General features: G+C 51.4%; 1 protein-coding gene across 2 annotated transcripts in view; it reads right to left on the bottom strand.

The window, feature by feature from the left end:
- Window positions 1–3971: 3971 nt before the first annotated feature.
- DSCAML1 (DS cell adhesion molecule like 1) overlaps window positions 3972–19463 on the bottom strand; it is a gene marked incomplete at its 3' end in the record, with an annotated part of 320981 nt that continues 305489 nt past the window's right edge. Inside the window, exons 21-33 of one of the 2 annotated variants that reach the window (XM_081281245.1) lie at window positions 16602–16755; window positions 14309–14426; window positions 13800–13963; window positions 13404–13502; window positions 12531–12719; window positions 11726–12013; window positions 10205–10360; window positions 8308–8338; window positions 7876–7994; window positions 7474–7626; window positions 6649–6843; window positions 5734–6045; window positions 3972–4447 (exon numbers count right to left, since the gene is read on the bottom strand). In XM_081281245.1, coding sequence (XP_081137371.1) covers window positions 3972–4447; window positions 5734–6045; window positions 6649–6843; window positions 7474–7626; window positions 7876–7994; window positions 8308–8338; window positions 10205–10360; window positions 11726–12013; window positions 12531–12719; window positions 13404–13502; window positions 13800–13963; window positions 14309–14426; window positions 16602–16755 — 2454 coding nt within the window. Of the gene's footprint in view, window positions 4448–5733; window positions 6046–6648; window positions 6844–7473; window positions 7627–7875; window positions 8071–8307; window positions 8339–10204; window positions 10361–11725; window positions 12014–12530; window positions 12720–13403; window positions 13503–13799; window positions 13964–14308; window positions 14427–16601; window positions 16756–19463 lie in introns of both variants that reach the window. The other variant, XM_081281244.1, reaches the window with a different exon arrangement.

Raw genomic sequence — 19463 nt, 5'->3', positions numbered from 1 at the left:
AGCAGCATTTTGTGCTCGTGAAAATGTGGAAACAAACCAAGTGTCCATCAACAGATGAATGGATAAAGAAAATTCGGTAAATACATACAATGAAATAGTATTCATCCTTAAATATTAGTTAAATTCCAATATATGCTAGAACATGGAGGAAGCTTGCAGACATTCTGCTGAGATAAACTATATGTAAAAGGACAAATGCTTTATGTCCACTTATATGTGCTCCCTAGTATAGGTAAATTCATAAATGGAAAGTAGGACAGTGGTTGCCAGGTGCTGGGGGAGTTGGTGGTGGTACAGGGTTATGGGATGGTAGAAAGTTGGGAGGGACAGAGTTTCTGTTTGGGACGATGAAAAAGTTCTGGAAATGAATAGTGGGATGGGTGTACAAGGTGAGTGTACTTAATACTGCTGAATTGTACATTTTAAAAATGATTAAAGTGGTAAATTTTAGGGTATTTATCTTTTACCATGGTAAAAATGTAAATATCTGGGCTGTATGACAACAAATTCTGATTCAGCTAAAATTGGTAAGATCTGGGCTTCTGTATTTTTTAACAAGCTCTGAATCTGAAATGCTGCTATGTCTGAGGCCCAGTAGTTTAGCGCTGGCTTTGGCAGATGGGAAAGACAAGGGGCGGTCTTTTTATGGCCTTCTAGAAAGAAAGCTTTTTTTTTTTTTTTAATTTTATTACTGGGGATTAAACCTTCATCTTTGCACATGCTTAGGAAGTGTTCTACCACTGAGCTATATTCCCGGCCCTCATGGCCCTCTAGAGGAGGGCTTCTTAAACTTCAATGTGCATAGGGATCCCCATGGGACTGTTACTAAAATGCAGCTTCTGAGTCAGTGGTCTAGGTTGAGGCCTGGGATTTTACATGTCTTGCAAGCTCCTGGTGGTGCTCACACTACTGGTCCATGGATCACACTTTGAGGATTAAGTCTCTCAAGGTGGCCTTGTCTGTCGGGGACAAAAATTGAGATCTGAAAAGCAGTTATCAGATGTTTAAGGTGATTGCTCCAGAAGGAGTTTGATGATGTTGATCTGGGGATGAGCGACAAGGAGCAAGGGTTTCATTTCTTGGTGAATTCACTTCTGAGTTTGGTTCAAACAGTCACCCTTTGGCTTAGTTAATATCAAGTTTAGGGATTATTAGCAAATAAAATGGTCTGGCTTTTTTCCAAGGCTGTCTGAATGCTAGACCTTGTACTTTATAGTAGTGGGCCCAGTTCAGTTGGATATAAGTTAAGCTGGCTCCTGTTTCGCTTTTCTCAACCCCTCTTAGTCCTTCTCTATCTCCAGACCTTCTCCAGCAGTGCCTCCAGAGTGGATCCCTCCCTTCTACCATGTCCCCTGAGTAAAGTACATCAGAGCTTCTTGTTGCATTCAGACCTGTGTATTTGCTCAGCTACTTGAATCATTTACTAACAGTTTCGTATCACTGCTTACCTCCTGTATGTCCTGCTTGCACCACAGGGTCCAGGAGACTCTTCACCTGGCAACATCTTTGAAGCAGAACTGAAACTTAGACTTCGAATAGTGGAACATAAGGTAGTATGGCACAGTAGTCAAGGAAAGACTCACTTATGATTTGGGGCTTGCTCCTTTAACCTCGGATAAGTTACCTAACTTCTAAAAAGCCCCGGCTTTCTCACATGTTAAATGGAAATCCCACCTTTCTCTCCAAATTTACAATGAGGTTACAAGAGGTAATGTGAGGAATGTGCTCTGCTCAACACCTGACATATAGTGTAGGGCTCCACAATGTATTTTCATGACAAAGTCCCCTTTGAAGCACTTAGGCTTGTGACTCCATCCTCTGTCCACTCTGGCCTCTGAGAAGTTGTTCATTGTGCTGACAGGAATTTTATCTGATTCCTGTTGGTTTCTTCAAACATGTCCAGCATGCGGGGGAGTGTTGAGGCTGGTTGGGTGAGATGTACATTCTCAATCAATTTCTAGGCTGGACTCCTAGATTTGGTCATCGTGTTTGCAGTTCTGGAGAAGGCCTGCAGATGGCGCACACAGACCTGAGAGGCATCTGGTCCTAGTGATGAGATGAAGATGAGCCGGCACCAGGCGCCTGAAATGTAGGGCCTTGGTTTTCAGGATGCTGTTAGCTGGTTTTCCAGGGAGGGTCCTGGGGGTGGGGTCTGATGTGGATATTTCCCCATAAGCCTAGGAATCAACACGGAATACAGGAACTCTGCTCCTCTTGCAGTGCTGACCTCTCTTACCTGGTAATATTTATTCATGCGTGGGACTCCCCTGCATCTGCACACGTGAGGTGCTCAGAGAATGTTTGTAGACTGGACTGTTTATAGGGTGCTTCTGTTAAAGGTCATGCATCCCAGGCAGGATTTCATGGTGGCCCGGGCTGGTAGATGTGACTCACCTGCCCAAATTCCTTTCTTACCCTCCGGCCTGTTAGCTTCCTTCCCAGTTCCTCTTTCAGTGGGGGGGGGGGGGGGGGCAGTAGGTCCCAGACTCACCTTCTTTCCAGGTTCCTGACCCAAAATTCAATCCAAAATTCAATCTCAACTTTGCTCAGCTCAGGAGCCCCTTTGTACTTCTTAGGTGCATTTGCTTTTCACCCAGGGGCTGGATACAGTGGAGGGGAGTTCCACTAGACCACGGAACGCATGTCCCTGGGCTTTTCCTAGTTTCCTGCTCAAGGCCTTTCCCTCTCGCTGCCTCTGCAAACCTGTGTGTCCACAGAGGCACAACTCACAGGCCACTTTCCTGTGATGTCTTCTGGACCCTCTGGCTGGGAACAGCCCAGCTACACACCACAGGTCCCTGCTCCTCCCTGAGGATAACTTTCCTTTTACTTGACCATCTGGTCACCGACTCCAGGCCAGGGGAGGTGCCTGGTGTGCCTTCTGGCCTTTAGCTGAACTTCATTCCTACTCCCCTTGAGCCTGTTCTGTCCCTCTGACCTCCAAAGATATCTCTCCTTCTCTCTTTGGCCTCACTTTGCCCTAAGAGACAGCCCGGAACTTCAGGTCATGCCTGATCCCCAAGGTACGCATGGCCTCTTCCTCTCTACTCCCGTCTTATAGGTAGCTCACACATAACTGCTTGCTGGTGGTTCACCTAGTTATGTCCCCTGGTGTCTCTGCATGCTCCCCCACCCCAGGCTCCCCAGAGCTCTCACCAAGGCTGCCTTATTCCATGGGCTACAAGTTTCCCTCAATTTACACATAAGGATTGTGGTTCAGGGGTTAGGTACTTGCTCCAAGCTGGGTCTTCTTAGGGCCCAGCACAAGTCTGAGAACAATGGATGCACCTTGGCTGATTGAAGCCTTTTAAAAAGCTTCACTTGGTGAGCAGCAAAATCTTAAACCTGCCTGTTACAGGGGTCTTCCCATCCTCCCCTCTGGCCCTTGCCAGATGGGAAAAAAGCCACCACATAGAAACATAACCTTTATTGCACACGGCGCTGGGTCTTTTTTCATAGAAAAAGGTATTAACACATAAGCATCTGCAAATTGAAGCAACTCCTGGTTTTCTTGGAACAGTAAAATCGCATGCAGTGTCTCTGAGTTGGGATTTTGGTCTTTGTCAAAACCACCTAGATTGGGGCAGGGGTGAGTAGAAGGGAAAAAAATTGCTGTCTTTGTGCCTCTGTCTCAAAAGAAGGTGAGAGAAATATATAGATATATAGTTTGTTGGTGTGTTCCTATGTCTCTATATATGTATATATCTCTCCACACGTATTTTGTGGGGTGGGGGATTTGACTTGTACGGTCAAATTCTTTGTGCCCTGGCTTCATGGAGAAGAAGAAAATAGTTTCATTTGTACAAAAAGAGTTCTATGTACAAGCGTTCATGACTTGGGGGGGCTTCTTTTTGTTGTCGGTTGTTTTTTGTCTGTCGGTTTAATATAAATAATGCAGGAAACAGCCAAGTTGGTGAGTGAGGGCTGGAGACGCAGAGGTTGGAGCATGGGGTGCTCTGCTGGCGGCACCCCTACACCAGGGTGTAGGACTTGGAGTAGGCCCCGGCCCCCTGCTTCTGTGACCGCCCTACCCCTGAGGTGCTCATCTCGAGGAGTGAGTCCCTGGAGCCCCCCATTTTGGTGTGTGGGCCCCCGGCCCGCGGAGGCTCGGTGCTGGGGGCCGGCGGGGCAGCGCTGGAGGCAGTGGGGGGCTCGGCAGGGGTGGTTCCGGGCGCTGGGGGGGCCGTGCCAGCTGGGGGGGCTGGCATGGCCAGAGTCCTCTGAGGTAAGGTGGCTGTGGTGGCAGCAGCAGGGGCCCCTGGGTGTGGGAGGCCCAAGGGCTTGCTGGCAGGGTCCAGGGTCAGGTGGCGAGCCTGCGTGTGATAGGTTCGAGCCAGGTTCCTGATGGAGGCCTCTCGGGGTGGGACCACAGGGCAGGGCTCACGCCCGTCAGCCTTTCGGAAGAAGGCCTCTGACTTGGCATACAAGGGCAGGTTGCAGTAGTCACCTGGAATCAGAGACAGAGGATGTGAGAGATGGGGTTCTTGGGGGACATGCTCATTCAAGCCCTGTCCCACCCCACCAGGTGTGTAACCTCTCCAAGGCTCAGTTTCCTTATCTGTGAAATGGGGATGACCATCCTTCCCTACAGGGTTACTCTGAAGAGTGAAGGAGATTCAGTACATGAACTGCTTCAAAACAGAGGCTGGCACATAGAGTAATGGCTCAATAAATTAATGTGCCCTGCCTGGTCATCACTGTAGGCTGGTCAGCTCCCAGTGAGGAGGACTCGTGGAGGAAAGGGATGTCACGCCTTGTCATTTCCCCCGTGAGCCTGACCTCCCCTCTTTCCCAAGGCAGGCTTCCAGATGTTTGAAGTCAGTGACGTGTCCCCACCCCTCTCCTGGTTCCTTCTTCTCTTGGTGGAATGTTCCTAATTTCTAAAACAACGTGCTCCCAGGACCTCTGCACGGGTCACTGTGCCCTGTGAGCACCTGCCTGTGAATGTGCTCTATCAGTTGCTGGCTGTGCCCGGCCCTTTCCTTATGCTGTCTGGATTGGTTAATGGCGGCCTGAATTTTGCAAGTGAGGAAATTGCAATTCTAAGGGACTAAATACTCTACCAACATTTGCCCAGCTAGAAGGGGTGGGGAATCATTCAGGGCCACAAGTCTCCTGAGTCCTTGCACTTTTCCTGACTCTAGGCTCTTTTCTAGATGAACCTCGGCACAGCCAGGGTCAGGCAGACTCTACATTGCACATGGTGACGTCCGTGTCTGCTGCTGGACCACCCCTGGGAGTCTATACCCCACACACCATATGGTCTGACCACTTGTGCTACACTGCCAGGCTCACTCCTTTGGATCTGGATTAACTTCAAACACTGAGACCAGAGGTCACTGGGCAGCTGACCCCATAAAGGGTCTCTTTCCATATCAGTGAAGCTTTGATTGAGGGAATGATCAATCTTAATGAGACCCTCTATGTATCAGTCATGTACATAATTTTTAATGGCCATTATGACAAGGCAAAGTACATACTACCATTTGCATTTTTTTTTAATAAATGAGAAAATTAGGGCCAGCGGTTAAATGACTTGCCCAAGGTCACAGAGATCTTAAGAGATTGTGCCAGGATGTGGGCTCTCAGCTTCCTGCACCCAGGGTCTTGCTCTCTCCACAACCCTGCAATGCCAAGGAGCCATATTGGGCTAGCAGGATCCAGGTGACAGTGGGACAAGCGCTAACCAGGGTTCATGGTGCACACAGCAGGGGAGGTGATCTGAGCACTCACTCTTGTTGGCCCGGTGAGGGATGGGCACAGCCACATTTTTGCCCCGGTCAGCATCCTGGGGCTTGGGTGGGGAGGCGGTAAAGCGGCAGATGCCAGGCTCTGAGGGTGTGCTCATGGACGTCATGCTGTCTGCGTTCTCATTAGTGCCTGTGGTCATCTGGTCAGAGGAGCTGTCGGAGATGAAGCACTCGGTGATCTCGAACTTGGCGTGCTGCAGCTGCTCCTCCAGCTTGGCGTGCTCGTAGGCCCGGGCCAGCTCCTCATAGGTGGAGGAGGCACTCTCAGTGGACACCATGCTGTTCCGTCCTTTGTCTGGGGACAAGGGAAGTGTGCGGTGAAGAGGAGAGGAGCTGGTTAGGGAGAGAAGGGGTGAATGAAACCAGACGGGGCAACTTCCTTATCCTTAACCACGACAGGCATCTGAAAGCCAGGCCATGGAGACTGAGGGCCAAGCTAGGAGATTCTGCTCCTCTCCGTGAGGGTGGCAGAGGTGGCATAAGTGTAATCATTGGCTAATAAAGGCTATAGGTGGACACAATACCTTTATTTTATTTTTATGTGGTGCTGAGGATTGAACCCATGCCTACCGCGTGCTAGGCGAGCGCTCTACCACTGAGCCCCAGCCCCGGCCCCTCATTCTTGAAAATCAGCAACTAGAACACTCAGCCTCTTCTCCAGCAAATATCCAGTGCACCATTTTCTCTAACAATATTTGGAGAGAGCAACATAAAATCCTTGACCAAATGTGTCTTTTTCCCAGCCACACAGGGAGTGAGTAGACAGCTGGGAGTGAAAGCGACTTGTGCTGCGGACCCCACAAGCTGGTGGAATGGAGTTGGGAAGAACAGAAGGTGCAGACAAATGAGGGAGAACTGGAGGTCCATGGGCAGGGAGCAGGAAGGGCCAGAGGCACACCTGTGTCCTGGGACAGACTGGCGCTGTAGCTGTCACTCTCTGTGACAGTGACACCATGCTGGGAACCCACAGTGCGCCAGTCAGAGGTGAGGGTGCGGGCAGGTGTGGAGGCCTGGCACTTGGTCAAGGTCCACTGGCTGGAGTACCGGTTCCGGGTGCTGTGGGCTGACTTCACATTCTTCCTGGACACTGGATCTGCACAGAGGGAAGCAAGAGATAAGCAGTGTCCAGCTGAGGGCGCCTGGGCATGGGCAGCTGGCACTCAGTACAAAGGGCAGTGAGGAGCAAGGGCAGAGGCAGAAGCCATTACAGGAACTCCCTGGGAACACTGACCAGACCACCTTTCCTGACCCTATCTGGCTCCAGAAGAGAAGAGCAAGAGAAGAGTCAAGGCATCGGGGCAGCGGGCAACATCCTTCCCCCACCCCGTTTTTTCCTTCCACCTTGGAAAGAACGTGGTGCTCTCTCCTGCCGCCTCCTGCCTGTCCATTCCTTCCTGACAGTTCTTGACACATTCCACCCTTGTGTCCAGAGTCACAGTGTTTGAGACAGAAGGCCCTTGAAGAGCAAGACTATCTGACCCTTGCTCCAAGTTTCTAGGTAAGGAATCTGAGGCCCCGAGAGAGGAGGTTAGTGATGTGACATGCCCAAGATCACTGCTAGCAAGTCTGCAATCAAGGTCTCCAGACTCGAATTCCAGCACCCTTTCCGTTCTTCCATTTCATTCTCTTCTGCCTTTTTTTTTTTTTTTAAATCACCATTGCCCCTTGCTTTGCCCAAGAGCCCCTGTATGAGAAGAAGGCTCCCCCCGGGGATACTGCATACTGGTTCCTGGCCGGATGTCCGACATGTCGATGAGGGGTCCTGTGCTCTGGATGAGGGCTGGGTGGTGCAGTGAGACACCCGTACAGAAGCTCTGTGGGTTGACAGCCTGGCTAAACTCAGCATCCGTCACGGGGATGGTGGCCTTATCGTCTCCTAGAGGAGGGAGGACAATCATGAGGAACCCTTCCCAAAATTTTCTGTCTTTTCCAAGGCTGGGTCCCCAAAATACGAGGAAACAAAGCCTCGAGAGGATCGGCCGTGAGCTCCAGGGCTGCCGAGTTGTCGAAGGGGCCGCTGCTGCACCTCTGGGTGCTGTCATGAAGGCTGCTGGCTGTCCCCATGATGGATGGCCTGGAAAGCACACCTACAGTAGGACAGAAAGCTGTGGCACCTGTCACTTACCTAGCTGTTTGATGCCCTCCTTGTCCTCAATGAGCAGCTGGACCCTAGGGATGTCAATGTGTAGCCGTGGGCCCTGGGGCGGCCCTTTCACAGGGGTGTCAAAGCTTCGGTTGTTCTTGCTGTGGAAGAAGGAAAGGAGCCAAGAAAGATTGAAGGGAGGGTGCTTTGTAGGAAAGAGGGGTCTTAGAAGCCTATCTCTTTATAATTTGAGGTACTAGAGACTCATTTTTTCCAGACTGGGGTATTAAATGCTGGAAATATACAATATTCAAAATATTGAACACCTGACATGGCATGGAAACTGCCCAGGCAGAACTGAGCGGGGTCCTAGCGATACACATTTACCAACCAATATGTGCAGAGGGAGGGTTCTGTGTCCCTTGCATGGGAAAAGGGGAGGGGAGGAGAGAGGAAGAGCTATATGATACCTACCTTATCAGCATTTCTGCCAAACTCTTTGCATCTGAGAGAGAGAGAGAGAGAGAGAGAGAGAGAGAGAGAGAGAGAGAGAGAGAGAGAGATGTGAGAATGGGGTTTGAGTAGGATGACATTGGAAGAGGCATGGGGAATGAGATGGGAGAATTCCCTAAAACAGGAATGATCTCCCAAGAAGCAGAGAGAGATGATACGACCCCAAACATGCCAAGAGTTCCCAGTTCCCAGTTCAGGATTTGACTCAGATCTGTTCCTTCTATCAGATATTTATCCATTAGGGAAGTCTTTCTTGAAGGACAGGAGTCAAAGTAAGTCCCCTATTGCTTTGTGAGCTAACTATAGTTAAACAAGACACTATGGCAGGCTAGAAACAGGCACCAGTGGAGGATCTATCCCCAGTTGTCTCCTGGGGAGAGGAGTGAGAGGAGGATGAGGTAGAGGTGACCAATGGGAATCCCTAGACAACTAAACTCTCATATAAACAAAGAGCCTTCACTTCTTCTAGGGCATCTGTCCCCCAAAAAGTTGGAGCATGAATTTGGGAGTCCCTACTTTATCTCAGAGGGACTTTGAATACAACCTGGACTCTCAGGTTATGATATTGGAAGAGAGGCGAATCAGAGGGCTTACTTAATCTGTTAGATTCCTGACAACTGAAAATGATCTATCAGAGTGAATCCTGATAACATGAATGTATCCAACCTTCCAATCATCTATCCTCTATCCATCCATCCATCCATCCATCCATCCAACTATCCATACATTTACCGTCCACCTAGCCAAGCATTCATCCATCATCTACTTATTCACCCATCCATCTATCCATCCATTTACCCATTGATACAACTATCAGCCTATCCAACAATTTAATCACTCATCCAATCATTTACCTAACTATCTATGCATCCATCCAGCCATGCATTCAGCATACATACAACCATCCTTCCATTTACATACTCAGGCTTCTACCCAACTGTCTAAACCACCATCCAATCACCCATCCAATTATCCCATAATTCCAACTATTCTTTTATCCAACCATCCATCTATTCATTTACATTGCCTGCCCATCCATCCATCCATCCATCCATCCATCCATCCATCCATCCTTCCTTCCTTCCTTTCACCCAATCTATTTAATCATTTATTCAAGGATCCTATGATCCATCCATCCAACCATCTAACCACTCATCCTTCTAGTCATCTAGTCATCCATTCATCCATCCACCCAATTCCTGAACACTCTGGGAACATCAGTCATTTCCTCTTCTGTGCTACTGTTGTTCCCTGGTTTCTCACATGAGACTGAACTCTTTAAAGGCATGACCTGTCCCTTCTTCATTCATCTCTATATCCCTAATGTCTGGCAGTTATCAATGAGGCAGTGGACTCAATAAATGTTTCTCAAATGAGTAAGTGAACATTCATGACAAGCAATGAGTAGGTGCTAGACACAATATTAGGCCCTGATAAATTTGAGGTACTAGAGACTCATGTTTTCCAGACTGGGGTAATAAATGCTGGAAATACCCAATATTCAAATTATTTAACACCTGACATGTCATGGAAACTGCCCAGGCAGAACTGAGTGGGGTCCTAGAGATATACATTTACCAACCAACATGCAAATGTTTAAATATTTTAACAACTCGAATGACTTCACCAGTGTGTACCAATTTGTGCCCTGGTTGCTGCACTGCAGGCACAAAGTCCTGGGGTTATAGAGAAGAAAGCAAAGAATAACTAAGGAGGCTTCAGAAGTTTGAGTGTCAATTCTTCCTTCAAGGAGACATGGGCACTCTCTCTTGTCCAGATGGTGCTGTGAGCCACTGAAAGGTGGCCACTGTGGCCAAGCCAACACCCTCTCTGGAAAGCCCATAGGAAACTCCCCCACCTCGGAGCCGCTTCAGCCGCTTCTCCTTCCTCTTCTTGCGTACAATAAAGAGCAGGGCCACTCCCAGTGTGGCCAGGATGACTGGGCAGCCAATGGTGAACAGCTTCTTCACATCGTCCCCTTCACCTTGAGCGGACTTGATGGGTGGGATGGTGCCTGAATGGGAGTAAAGAAGAGAATGGGGCGTCCCTTATGAGCCAGGGGCTGTGCAGAGTCTCACTGATGGAAAAACCCTGTGACTTCTCTTGCTGTCCTTGATCTTGACCTCCACCTCTTGGCAGAGTTCCAATCCTCTCCTATGCTCCCCCCAATTTTGGTTCCATCAGGACAGCCCTGAGCAGCTGTATAGTTTTTACACTGTCAGATATCAAGGGCTTCCTGGTACAGTTTTAGAATTATCCTGAAACCTCTCAGAGTTAGTTCCCTTCCCATTGGTATTTACTGTTCAATCCTAGAGGGTGGATTGGTAGGCTGGGGGTGGGGGAAGATGTCAGGGCAGTGGGACCCTGGGTTTCTTGCCTGCATTCTCTCTCTGCCTGCCCCTTCCATGGGCAATATTCATTACATTTGGGGGCCTGTAGGGAGGCGATGATGAGGTCTACTGCCTATGTACCCCTCTGCCAAGCCCTGATCCTTGCTTCCTTTTCAAGCTTTGCTTAAGAATCATCGCCTTCATGAAGCCCATCTCCCACCATCACACTTTTTCTTTCTTTCTTTCTTTTTTTTTTTTTTTGGAGACAGGGTCTTTCTGTTGCTCAGGTTGACCCTGAACTCCTGAGCTCAAGGGATTCTCCCGTCTCAAGTCTCCCGAGTAGCTGGAACTACAGGTGCGCACCACTGGGCCTGACTTCCCATCTTCTTCTGATTCTGCACTTATTCTGTTTCCCTGACACATGGGTAGAATTGTGGGACAGAGTTATGGGTAGATTTAGCTTGCAACAATGACCCCCTAAGATTCAGCCTTCTTTTACTGTGTATGTGTACATATGTGTGCAGGCATGTGAAGTATTCCTATGTGGTCGACACCAGTTAGGTCGTCACTGAAGATTCACATACTTGTCTCCATTTCCCAGACTTCCTTGCAGTTAGATTAGTAGCCAATGACTAGTTTTAACAACAAAATGTGAGCGGAAATGATGAGCACTATCTCCTGGCCAAGGCAGTTAAGAATTGAGAGTTCTTTTCTTTCTTTTTTGAGGCACCTTGAAGGCTCCATGTTCAAGATGGCATAGCTAAAAGGTTGTGGCCAACCAACCCTCAAAGGCTTTAGAAGAGCAAGGGAAAAAATCTTGATTGGGTGAAGCCGCCACACTTTTAGTGGTTGTTACCGCAGCAAGGCTCTCCCTTGCTGGCTAATATATCAATAAACACCAGTCTGCTCTCTCTCTGCCTGCTCCTTCACCTGCCAGCCCTTTTCTCTGACTGTATTCCTGCCTATTTTTCTACTTGTCCACCTCTGCCATTCTCCCAGCTCTCTTTGCTCAACCTTGGGGCTGCCCTCTCCTGCCCTTCCCGACTCACTGCCATCGTAGTCCAGGGTGGCAAACTGGGCTGTCTCGTTGCCGCAGCCAGCGCTGTTGCAAGCCCGCATGCGTAGCTCGTACCACGTGGCCTCCCGCAGTTCAGTCAGAAACACCTCTGTGGAGCTGTTGGCCCGGAGGCCCTGCCAGGCCCAGGTCCCTTTGGGCCGGTACTCCAGTAGGATGGCCGTGATGGGGCAGCCCCCGTTGTTCCAGCCCTGCAGGTTAAGCCGAGCATGCGTGGAATTGATGTGGGTGAAGAGGTGTTGGTCTTTGCTGAAGGAGGGCTCTGAGGGGCCGGAGGGAGAGAGAGGTTAGAGAGCTGGAGAAGGGAGGGGGCGTTCATCCTGCCAGGGAGAATTGCCCTGGGGTGGTTGCAGCTTCAGTGGCTCCACGGGATCAGTGGACGGAACAGGTGGGAATGGGGATACCCCAGGGAGCAAGAGGAGAGGGAGAGGAGGACAGAGAAGGAGGAGGACAGAGAAGGGAAGGACCCAGAGAGGTGCCTCAGCAGTAAAGGATGAGTGATGGGGAGGAAGGAAGAGGACTGCCACCCTCTGTCACCCCCGATAGGGAAGTGAGACTATTTTTTTCCTAGTGAAGATGATTTTGGCCTCAAGATGCTCTAGTGGTCGGAATGAGGCTGAGGTTCCACCCTTCAGTCCCCAGTGTTTGAAGGTTTGGAGGCTGGGTCCCTCCTTCCCCATGCCAGCCATCCTCCACCCCCATATCCTGGGCCCCTCCACTTGGCTCCGCTCCCCCACCCCAGGCCCTTCTCTCCATCCCCACCCTGGACTCCACCTCACCTCGCCCATGGGTCTTGGCCTCGATGATCTCGCTGATGCGCCCAGAGCCCACGCTGTTCTTGGCCGCCAGCTTCACCTTGTACCATGTGCCACACTTGAGGCTGTCCAGCTTAAAGGACCGCTCGCTGGAGCTGATGAACACGTCCTTCCACTCCTCGCTGTTGTCCACTGAGTACTGGAGCACGAAGCCTGCCGGGAGGGGTCTGGCTCAGGTGGGCGGGGCAGGGCAGCAGAGGCCCAGCCTGGACTCCCCAATGGGCACTGTAGGGGTGGGGCTCCAGGAGGTGGGGGCAGAGTGGGGCCTTTGGTCATTGGGAGGGGCATAGGCAAATTAGACTCCAACCTGAGGGATCTTGGGTCCAGCCCCCGGGGTGCTTACTGCTCACTTTTCTTAGCTCTGATGTTAGGATCCCACAGGAAACCAAGTCGGGAGGCTTAAGAGGGAGCCTATTTATATCTTTGCTATTCCATGGTGTTGGGGGGTTCCCTGGCCAGAAGTATCCCCATCACCTAGCAGCTGGTTGGAACTGCAAATTATCAGCCCCACTCCAGACCTATGGAATCAGAAACTGAATCTTTCTAAGATCCCTGGTTGTTCACGTGCCCATTCAAATTTCATGGATCCCTGAGGTTGATCTACTTGGACAGATTGGGAAAATAAGACCCAGAGAGGAAAACAGACCTCAGGTCCACCCAGTCTGGGAGTGCCAAGGGATTGTGAGGTTTCCATGCACTTGAGTGCCTCCCTTGTGGTCTGAATGCCCCCAGATCATTTCCAGGGTGTTACAGGGACAAGTGGTCAGACTGAGTAAAGCCCTTCCCCTGCCCAAGGGCCCCAGGATTCCTCCCCCCCCCATCCAGACCCCTTCTCACCTCGGATGGAGCTGCCCCCATTGTCACCTGGAATCCAGGTCAGAGTGATGGATGAAGCTGAGGTTTTGGAGACAGTGAGGCGGGGCTGGTCTGGGGGAACTGTGGGGGAAAGCCATCAGCCCTCAGCACAGAGGTTGACCCCAGTGGTGGGTCGTGGGGGTCCCCATGGTAGGAAGGGGCTGGCTCTTCCATGTTCTGGGTCCTTTCACTCTGTTCACTCCCTCTCCACCCCTCCTGCCTCCTTTCCATTCCCACCTGTGTTCCTCCAAAATCTGCCTTCTCCTACCTGAAGTTTGGCTTTTTCTGCCATCCACTAACCCTCTCTTCTAACATGGTGGAATTTCTATCCTTCTCCATCCTGTCCCCACCCAAGCCGCCTGCCTCTCAGGGCCTCACCTTGCACCAGAAGGTTGACGATGATGGTATCAAAGCCACCGGTGTTGGTGGCCGTGCAGGTGTAATAGCCGGAGTCCTCAGCCTTCACAGCACGTAGCAGCAGTGTGCCATTTGTGTGGATGAGCCGGTGCCCGTCCATGGACACGGGGATGGCCGAGTCTTCACTGCCAGGGTGAGTGAGCAGAGGGGTTATGGCAAGCACCCCTCGTCCTGACCACCCTCCCCAGGTATGTGGGAGTGGAAGGAGGCTTGTTAGGGGCCCTGTACTCTTGGGGGTTTGCTCAGCATTTCCTGTGGGTATCCAGTAATCTTGGCCTCCTCAACCACATAGGCAAGGGAGGCCCTTGGCTTCAGACAGAGGGAGCCACAGAGGCCACCCAGGGAGTGCAGTGCCATGCACACTGCAGGGCCTCCACAGGGCCAGGAGGCAAGCAAATCATCTGGAAGCGAGGACACCCAGACTCTCCCTTCTCTGGGGTTACCCATCCCTTCAGGGGCCTGCCACTCACCTGTCCTTGGTCCACTTCACAGCAGGGGCTGGATCTCCCACTGAATTGCAAGGCAGCCGGACATCTCTCATCCAGGGTGTCGTCACAGTGCCCCCAAATGAGATGATCTTTGCTGGGGCTATAGGGAGGAGAGAGGATGAGGGCCACCCCATTTCTACCCTTTAATACTCCCCTGGGCCCTTTCTTGGGACTCCCTGGATTTGAAATTCAAGTCAAAGGAAATTTTGGCAACCCTTGGCTGCCCTGGTGGAGGTGGTTCTGAAGGACGGACTGTGACAGGATAGGGCTGTGAGCAGGCTGGAGGCCCAGGACAAGAACTGACGGGACCTGGGGGCTGACTGGTTTTGGAGGAGATGAGGGGAGGCGAGGACAAGTCCCAGGGCTCAGGCTGGGCTGACAAGGTGGAGACGGTGCCCTGGCAGTGACAAGGCACAGTGGAAGAGGGCCAGTGTGGTGAAGGGCAGCCAGAGTCCAGGGGAGTCTGCAGGTTCTGGAGCATGAGACAGATGTCTGGACCAGAGGCTGATTTGGGAGTGATGGGTGGGATGGGGCAACCCCCCTGGGGTCATGGACACCTAGGCACAGAGGAGAGAGCAAGGAACACCCTGAGGGGGCTGGGAGAACTGGGTGACACCACAGAAGGCACAGGCCAAAGAGCAGGATATGGGTGCATTATCAGGCGCCACAGAGGTCACCAGGCCTGATTGGAGGGAACCGAGAGACCCCATGCCCCAGAGGGCCAGAGTGGCCGTGGACCAGGGGCCTCCTTGGCCGGGGGAAAGTGTGGAGTGGTTGGGACCAGGTGAGAGGTCGGGTGCAGGGAGTGGGGGCTGGTCCCCCTGAGGGCAGTGCGGGATGGTGGCGTGTAGGAAAGGCCTGTGGAGCTGCTAAGAAGGAAGAGGGGGCTGCCTGGGGGCCAGAGGCAGTGGAGTAGGGCCTGCATTACCTTGGCTTTCCTGGGGCCAGAGAGATGCCTCAGAGGACAGGGGTTCTCCAGAGACCTGGCTCCAGACTGGGCTCTGACACGAGCGGGGGCCATGTGTGAGTGTGAGTGTGTTTATGAGGGTGTTTGAGGGGGGAGGGGACCACAGTACTGTCTTGCCTGCTTCTCTGGGGAGCTGTGAGGGGTGTGTGAATGTGTTTTTGGAAGTGCAGAGCCTGTAAGGATGCATTGCCTTTAATGTCTATGGGGGCAGAGGCCAGGCTTCTGCCAAGAGCTGGGTCCTCGGACCCCTACCTGTGGGTTAGTGCCAGCTGTCCCTGGAGGATCACAGGCTCTAGGCCCTTCCCTCCTGAAGGAGCTGAGTTCTAGAGAAGGGGTAGGAGGCACCCCTGGGAGGCCACATGGACTAGCACCCAGAAGGGTAGTCCAGCACCATGTGGCTGTCTGGGCAGGCGGGTCACCTGTGTCTTAGACTCACAGTCACACAGGGGCATTACAGTGCCTGCTGGCCGGCAGGTGGGAGCCCTGGCCAGCCTCAGGACCTCAGCTGGATGCTCGCTGGCTCTGAGCCAATGGCAGGTAGGGCTGAAGCCTGCCTGAACCAGGGCAGCTGGGCCGAGGTACCACCCCATCCTTGTCCAGGCCCTGGGACCCCAGGGCTATGGGGCCAGGGAGTAAGTCGGGACTGGGGAGTAGACAGAGTAAGAGGAAGGGAGACCAGAGCCAAGTGGAGGACCTAGAGTCCTGGGCTCACTGGCTGACAGCTTTACCTACGTGGCAGCCTGACTTGGTCTTGGGCTCAGAAATGCCATTCCCCAGAAGCATGGGGGTGCATCTCCATGCCACACCCCTGCCCTGGGCAGGGATTCAGTGGGGCCCACCCCTAGAAGGCCTGACTTAGACCTAGAACCTGAGCCGTGGTGGGAGCCCTCCGCCCGCGGTGTCCAGGCTGCATCGTGGGCTCTACACAGGCTCTCTTGGGAGCCTCGGCTGCTCTGTGGCAGCAACACACCCTGCTGAGTCCCCTCTGGGGGGAGCTGAGCATGGTGACAAAGGCTCAGTGTTCGATGAGGGTGAGGGTGACTCCCCTTCTTTCTAGCAGGATTAAAATTCAACAGGAACATGCTGCAGAGCTGGGAATGGGGCCCCGGCAGCCTGTTGTGTGGTTTTCCTGGAGTCAGGGGGCAGCAGAGACCCAGTCTTGGTGGAGGCAGGAGGGAGGCAAGTGGCCAGCTCCTTCCAGCCACAGGTAAGGCAGAGGGGAGACAGCCCCTAATTGGGGAGAACTGGAATTCTGGAAGGGAGCTTCTGGAAGCTTCTGCCCATCTGCCCCAGCCCCATGTTTCTCACCCTTGCCAGCAGGCTCGATGGTGACCTTCTCGCTGCTGTTTCCCCTGCCGGCGGAGGTGACAGCAGCCACCCACAGCAGGTACTGCTGCCCACGGTTCAGGTGGGCGATGCGGTAGAAGAGCTGCTCTGGGCTTGTCTCGTACTCACTGGGAGCCTGTGGGGCAGAGGTGAGGCAGTGCTAAGAGCAGAGCTCAGCCCGGGCCTCCAGCCTGCCATCTGCCTCAGTGCCCTGGAGGAGGGGATGGTGGCCAAAAGGGGCGGGGGCCAAGGCGGAATTCTGTCCAGCTTGCTCTTTCCCAGTTGTGGAGTGGCAGTGGATGGCTTTGGTGCCATTGATGGGAGCTGGCAGGCCTGGCCTGTGGTGCTGCTGGGTCAGCCTCCGTTTCTGTCCCTGAGTGTCAGCTACGGCTTCAGGCCAGGGGAGGTGGGTGTTGAGTGTGAGATGGGGGTAGTCACAGGAGGAAGAATGGTGGAAAGAGGGTCCCAGGAAAGCCCTGAGCAAGACAGAGTCTCTGAGAAGAAGTGAAATAGTGCGTTTGCCTTATTAGGGTTGTAGAGGGCTCCCCCGGCTCAGTCAGCCCAGCCCTTCTGTCTAATTGCGCCCCTTGCTTCCTGGAGAAGGGGCGGGACAGGGAGCTATGGAGCTTTACTGGGCAGCACTTGATCAGCGATTATTAGTGGTATAGATCGCCATCTATATTTGTAGGTTACATAAATCTATAAATTTTTTTTTAACCAAATGACAGTTTTGACAAGTTGCCAACAAAACAATATCAGATCCCAGTGGTTTTACCAGTTGCTTTGATGAAAAGATTATGTTGCCTTGGAAACCAGAGGCTCAGATATTGAAATGAATTTGAGAAGGAGCTTTTGATAAGCGCTAGTTTGCAGACCTCCTGTCAGCCTCTTCCCTGCTACAGGCGGGATGGGGCTGACTTTCATTTTATTTTATTTTTTGGTCAGCCGCGGGGAAGGGAGAGGAGGACAGCACCAGGGCCCCTTTGAAATCAGGGCGGAAGTCCAAGGAGGGGGAGCCTCTCCCGGAACAGATGGGGGGCCCTGAGGCCAGAGGGAGCTAGTAATTAGTTATCTCTGCAGTCATGGGACCTCGCACACGCGCTCACACGCACATGGACATGTAGATGCCTGCACGCACGTGCTGAGGACAGACTCAGACAGATGTGTGGTCACAGGGGGGAATTCTCCATGCCCCGAGCAAGGGATGAGGGGTCTAGTGACTTAAAACAGGAGAAAGCATCCTCTTGGGCCCTAGGCCATCTGCAGGAAAATGTTAGGGAGAAAGTACAGGTGTTTTTCCCCACACAGTGCTCCCCAGCACACCCCTCCTCCTGCCTCCCTCAAGAGAGTCCATCCTTTAATCCAAGACCTTGTGGAGACAGGTGCAGAGCCACCTGAGCCACAGTGGTTGGGAGGCCATTTTAAGCTATAGCACCCTTGGGTGCTGGTATATCCAGTCCACAGTTCCTGTCTGTGCTGAGGTCTGGGGTGGTGGCCTGGCTTCATTCAGCACTTGTCTAGCTATTGACTGGACATATGACCCATCGTGCTGCCCACGCTCCCCAGGCTGTCCGTGTTCTTTTCTGCAAGCTAGGAAGCAATACAGTACATCCCCTGTGTTGTAATTGTGAGGGACAACGAGGCAGAGGGTGTTCCAGGCCTCTGAGAACGGAGACACATCCTCTGGGTTTAGTTTCAGTGAGGGTAGAGTGTGTGTATGTGCATGCGTGCATGTGTGGAGAAAAGCTGAGTACTTGCTTGTGTGTCAGTGTGTACTGAGTGTACCTTTCTGTCTACACAGGGCAGGAAAGTTTGGCTTCCCCTTGAAGATATTAGCATCCTTCCCAGATCCCAGGTGCCTTCCTTTTAATCTAGACTCTCTATGAATCTCTTGAAATCTCTCTCAAAAGCACTCAGTCATATCTCCAATTAAGTCCCAGTGGATCAAAGGTTTTTTTTTTTTTTAAAGACAAACTATGAAAGAAGAAACCATAGGCCAATATTTATCTGTCTTTCTAATCATTAAATAAAGGCAAAAATTATGAACAGAAATGAATAATAGATAAATTTAAATTCTGTAAAAAGAAATACTATGCTACATCAAAAGCAGAATCAAAAGTCAAGCAATGAATAGCAAGTACTTGCAATTTGTATGATAGAAAATTGTTATTCTCCTTAATATGTAAAGAACAAATTCAAATCAATAAGAAAAGCATGAGAAACCCAAATAGAAAAAAATGAACAAAGAATATGATTTGACAATTATCTAAAAAAGAGAAATGTAACTAATAAAAACAACTGAGATAACTAGTAACCAAGGAAAGGTAATTTCAAATAAGATACCTTTTTTTTTTTTTTTTAAAGAGAGAGAGGAGGAGAGGGAGAGGGAGGGACGGAGGGAGAGAGAGAGAGAGAGAGAATTTTTAATATTTATTTTTTAGTTCTCGGCGGACACAACATCTTTGTATGTGGTGCTGAGGATCGAACCCGGGCCGCACGCATGCCAGGCAAGCGCGCTACCGCTTGAGCCACATCCCCAGCCCCTCAAATAAGATACCTTTTAAAAGTAAAAATCCAACTGGCAAAAATGCAAGCTAAACTAAACCAAAAGTAAACCCAAAATGAGCATAGATATACAGGACAATGGTGGTGGTCCATATCACCACAAGTACCTGTAATATTGGTGGAAACATAAAATGGGGAAGCTTTCTGAAGGACAATTTTTAAATATGTAAATAGAACCTTAAGAATATTTACTCTTGGGCTGGGGATGTGGCTCAAAGGTAATGCGCTCGCCTGGCATGTACGGGGCGCTGGGTTCGATCCTCAGCACCACATAAAAAT

This window comes from Spermophilus citellus (assembly GCF_964194105.1).
Source record: "Spermophilus citellus genome assembly, chromosome: 2".
Classification (NCBI taxonomy): Eukaryota; Metazoa; Chordata; class Mammalia; order Rodentia; family Sciuridae; genus Spermophilus; species Spermophilus citellus.
Note: the sequence above shows the minus strand (reverse complement) of the source record. Positions and strands in the feature narration are given on the sequence as shown.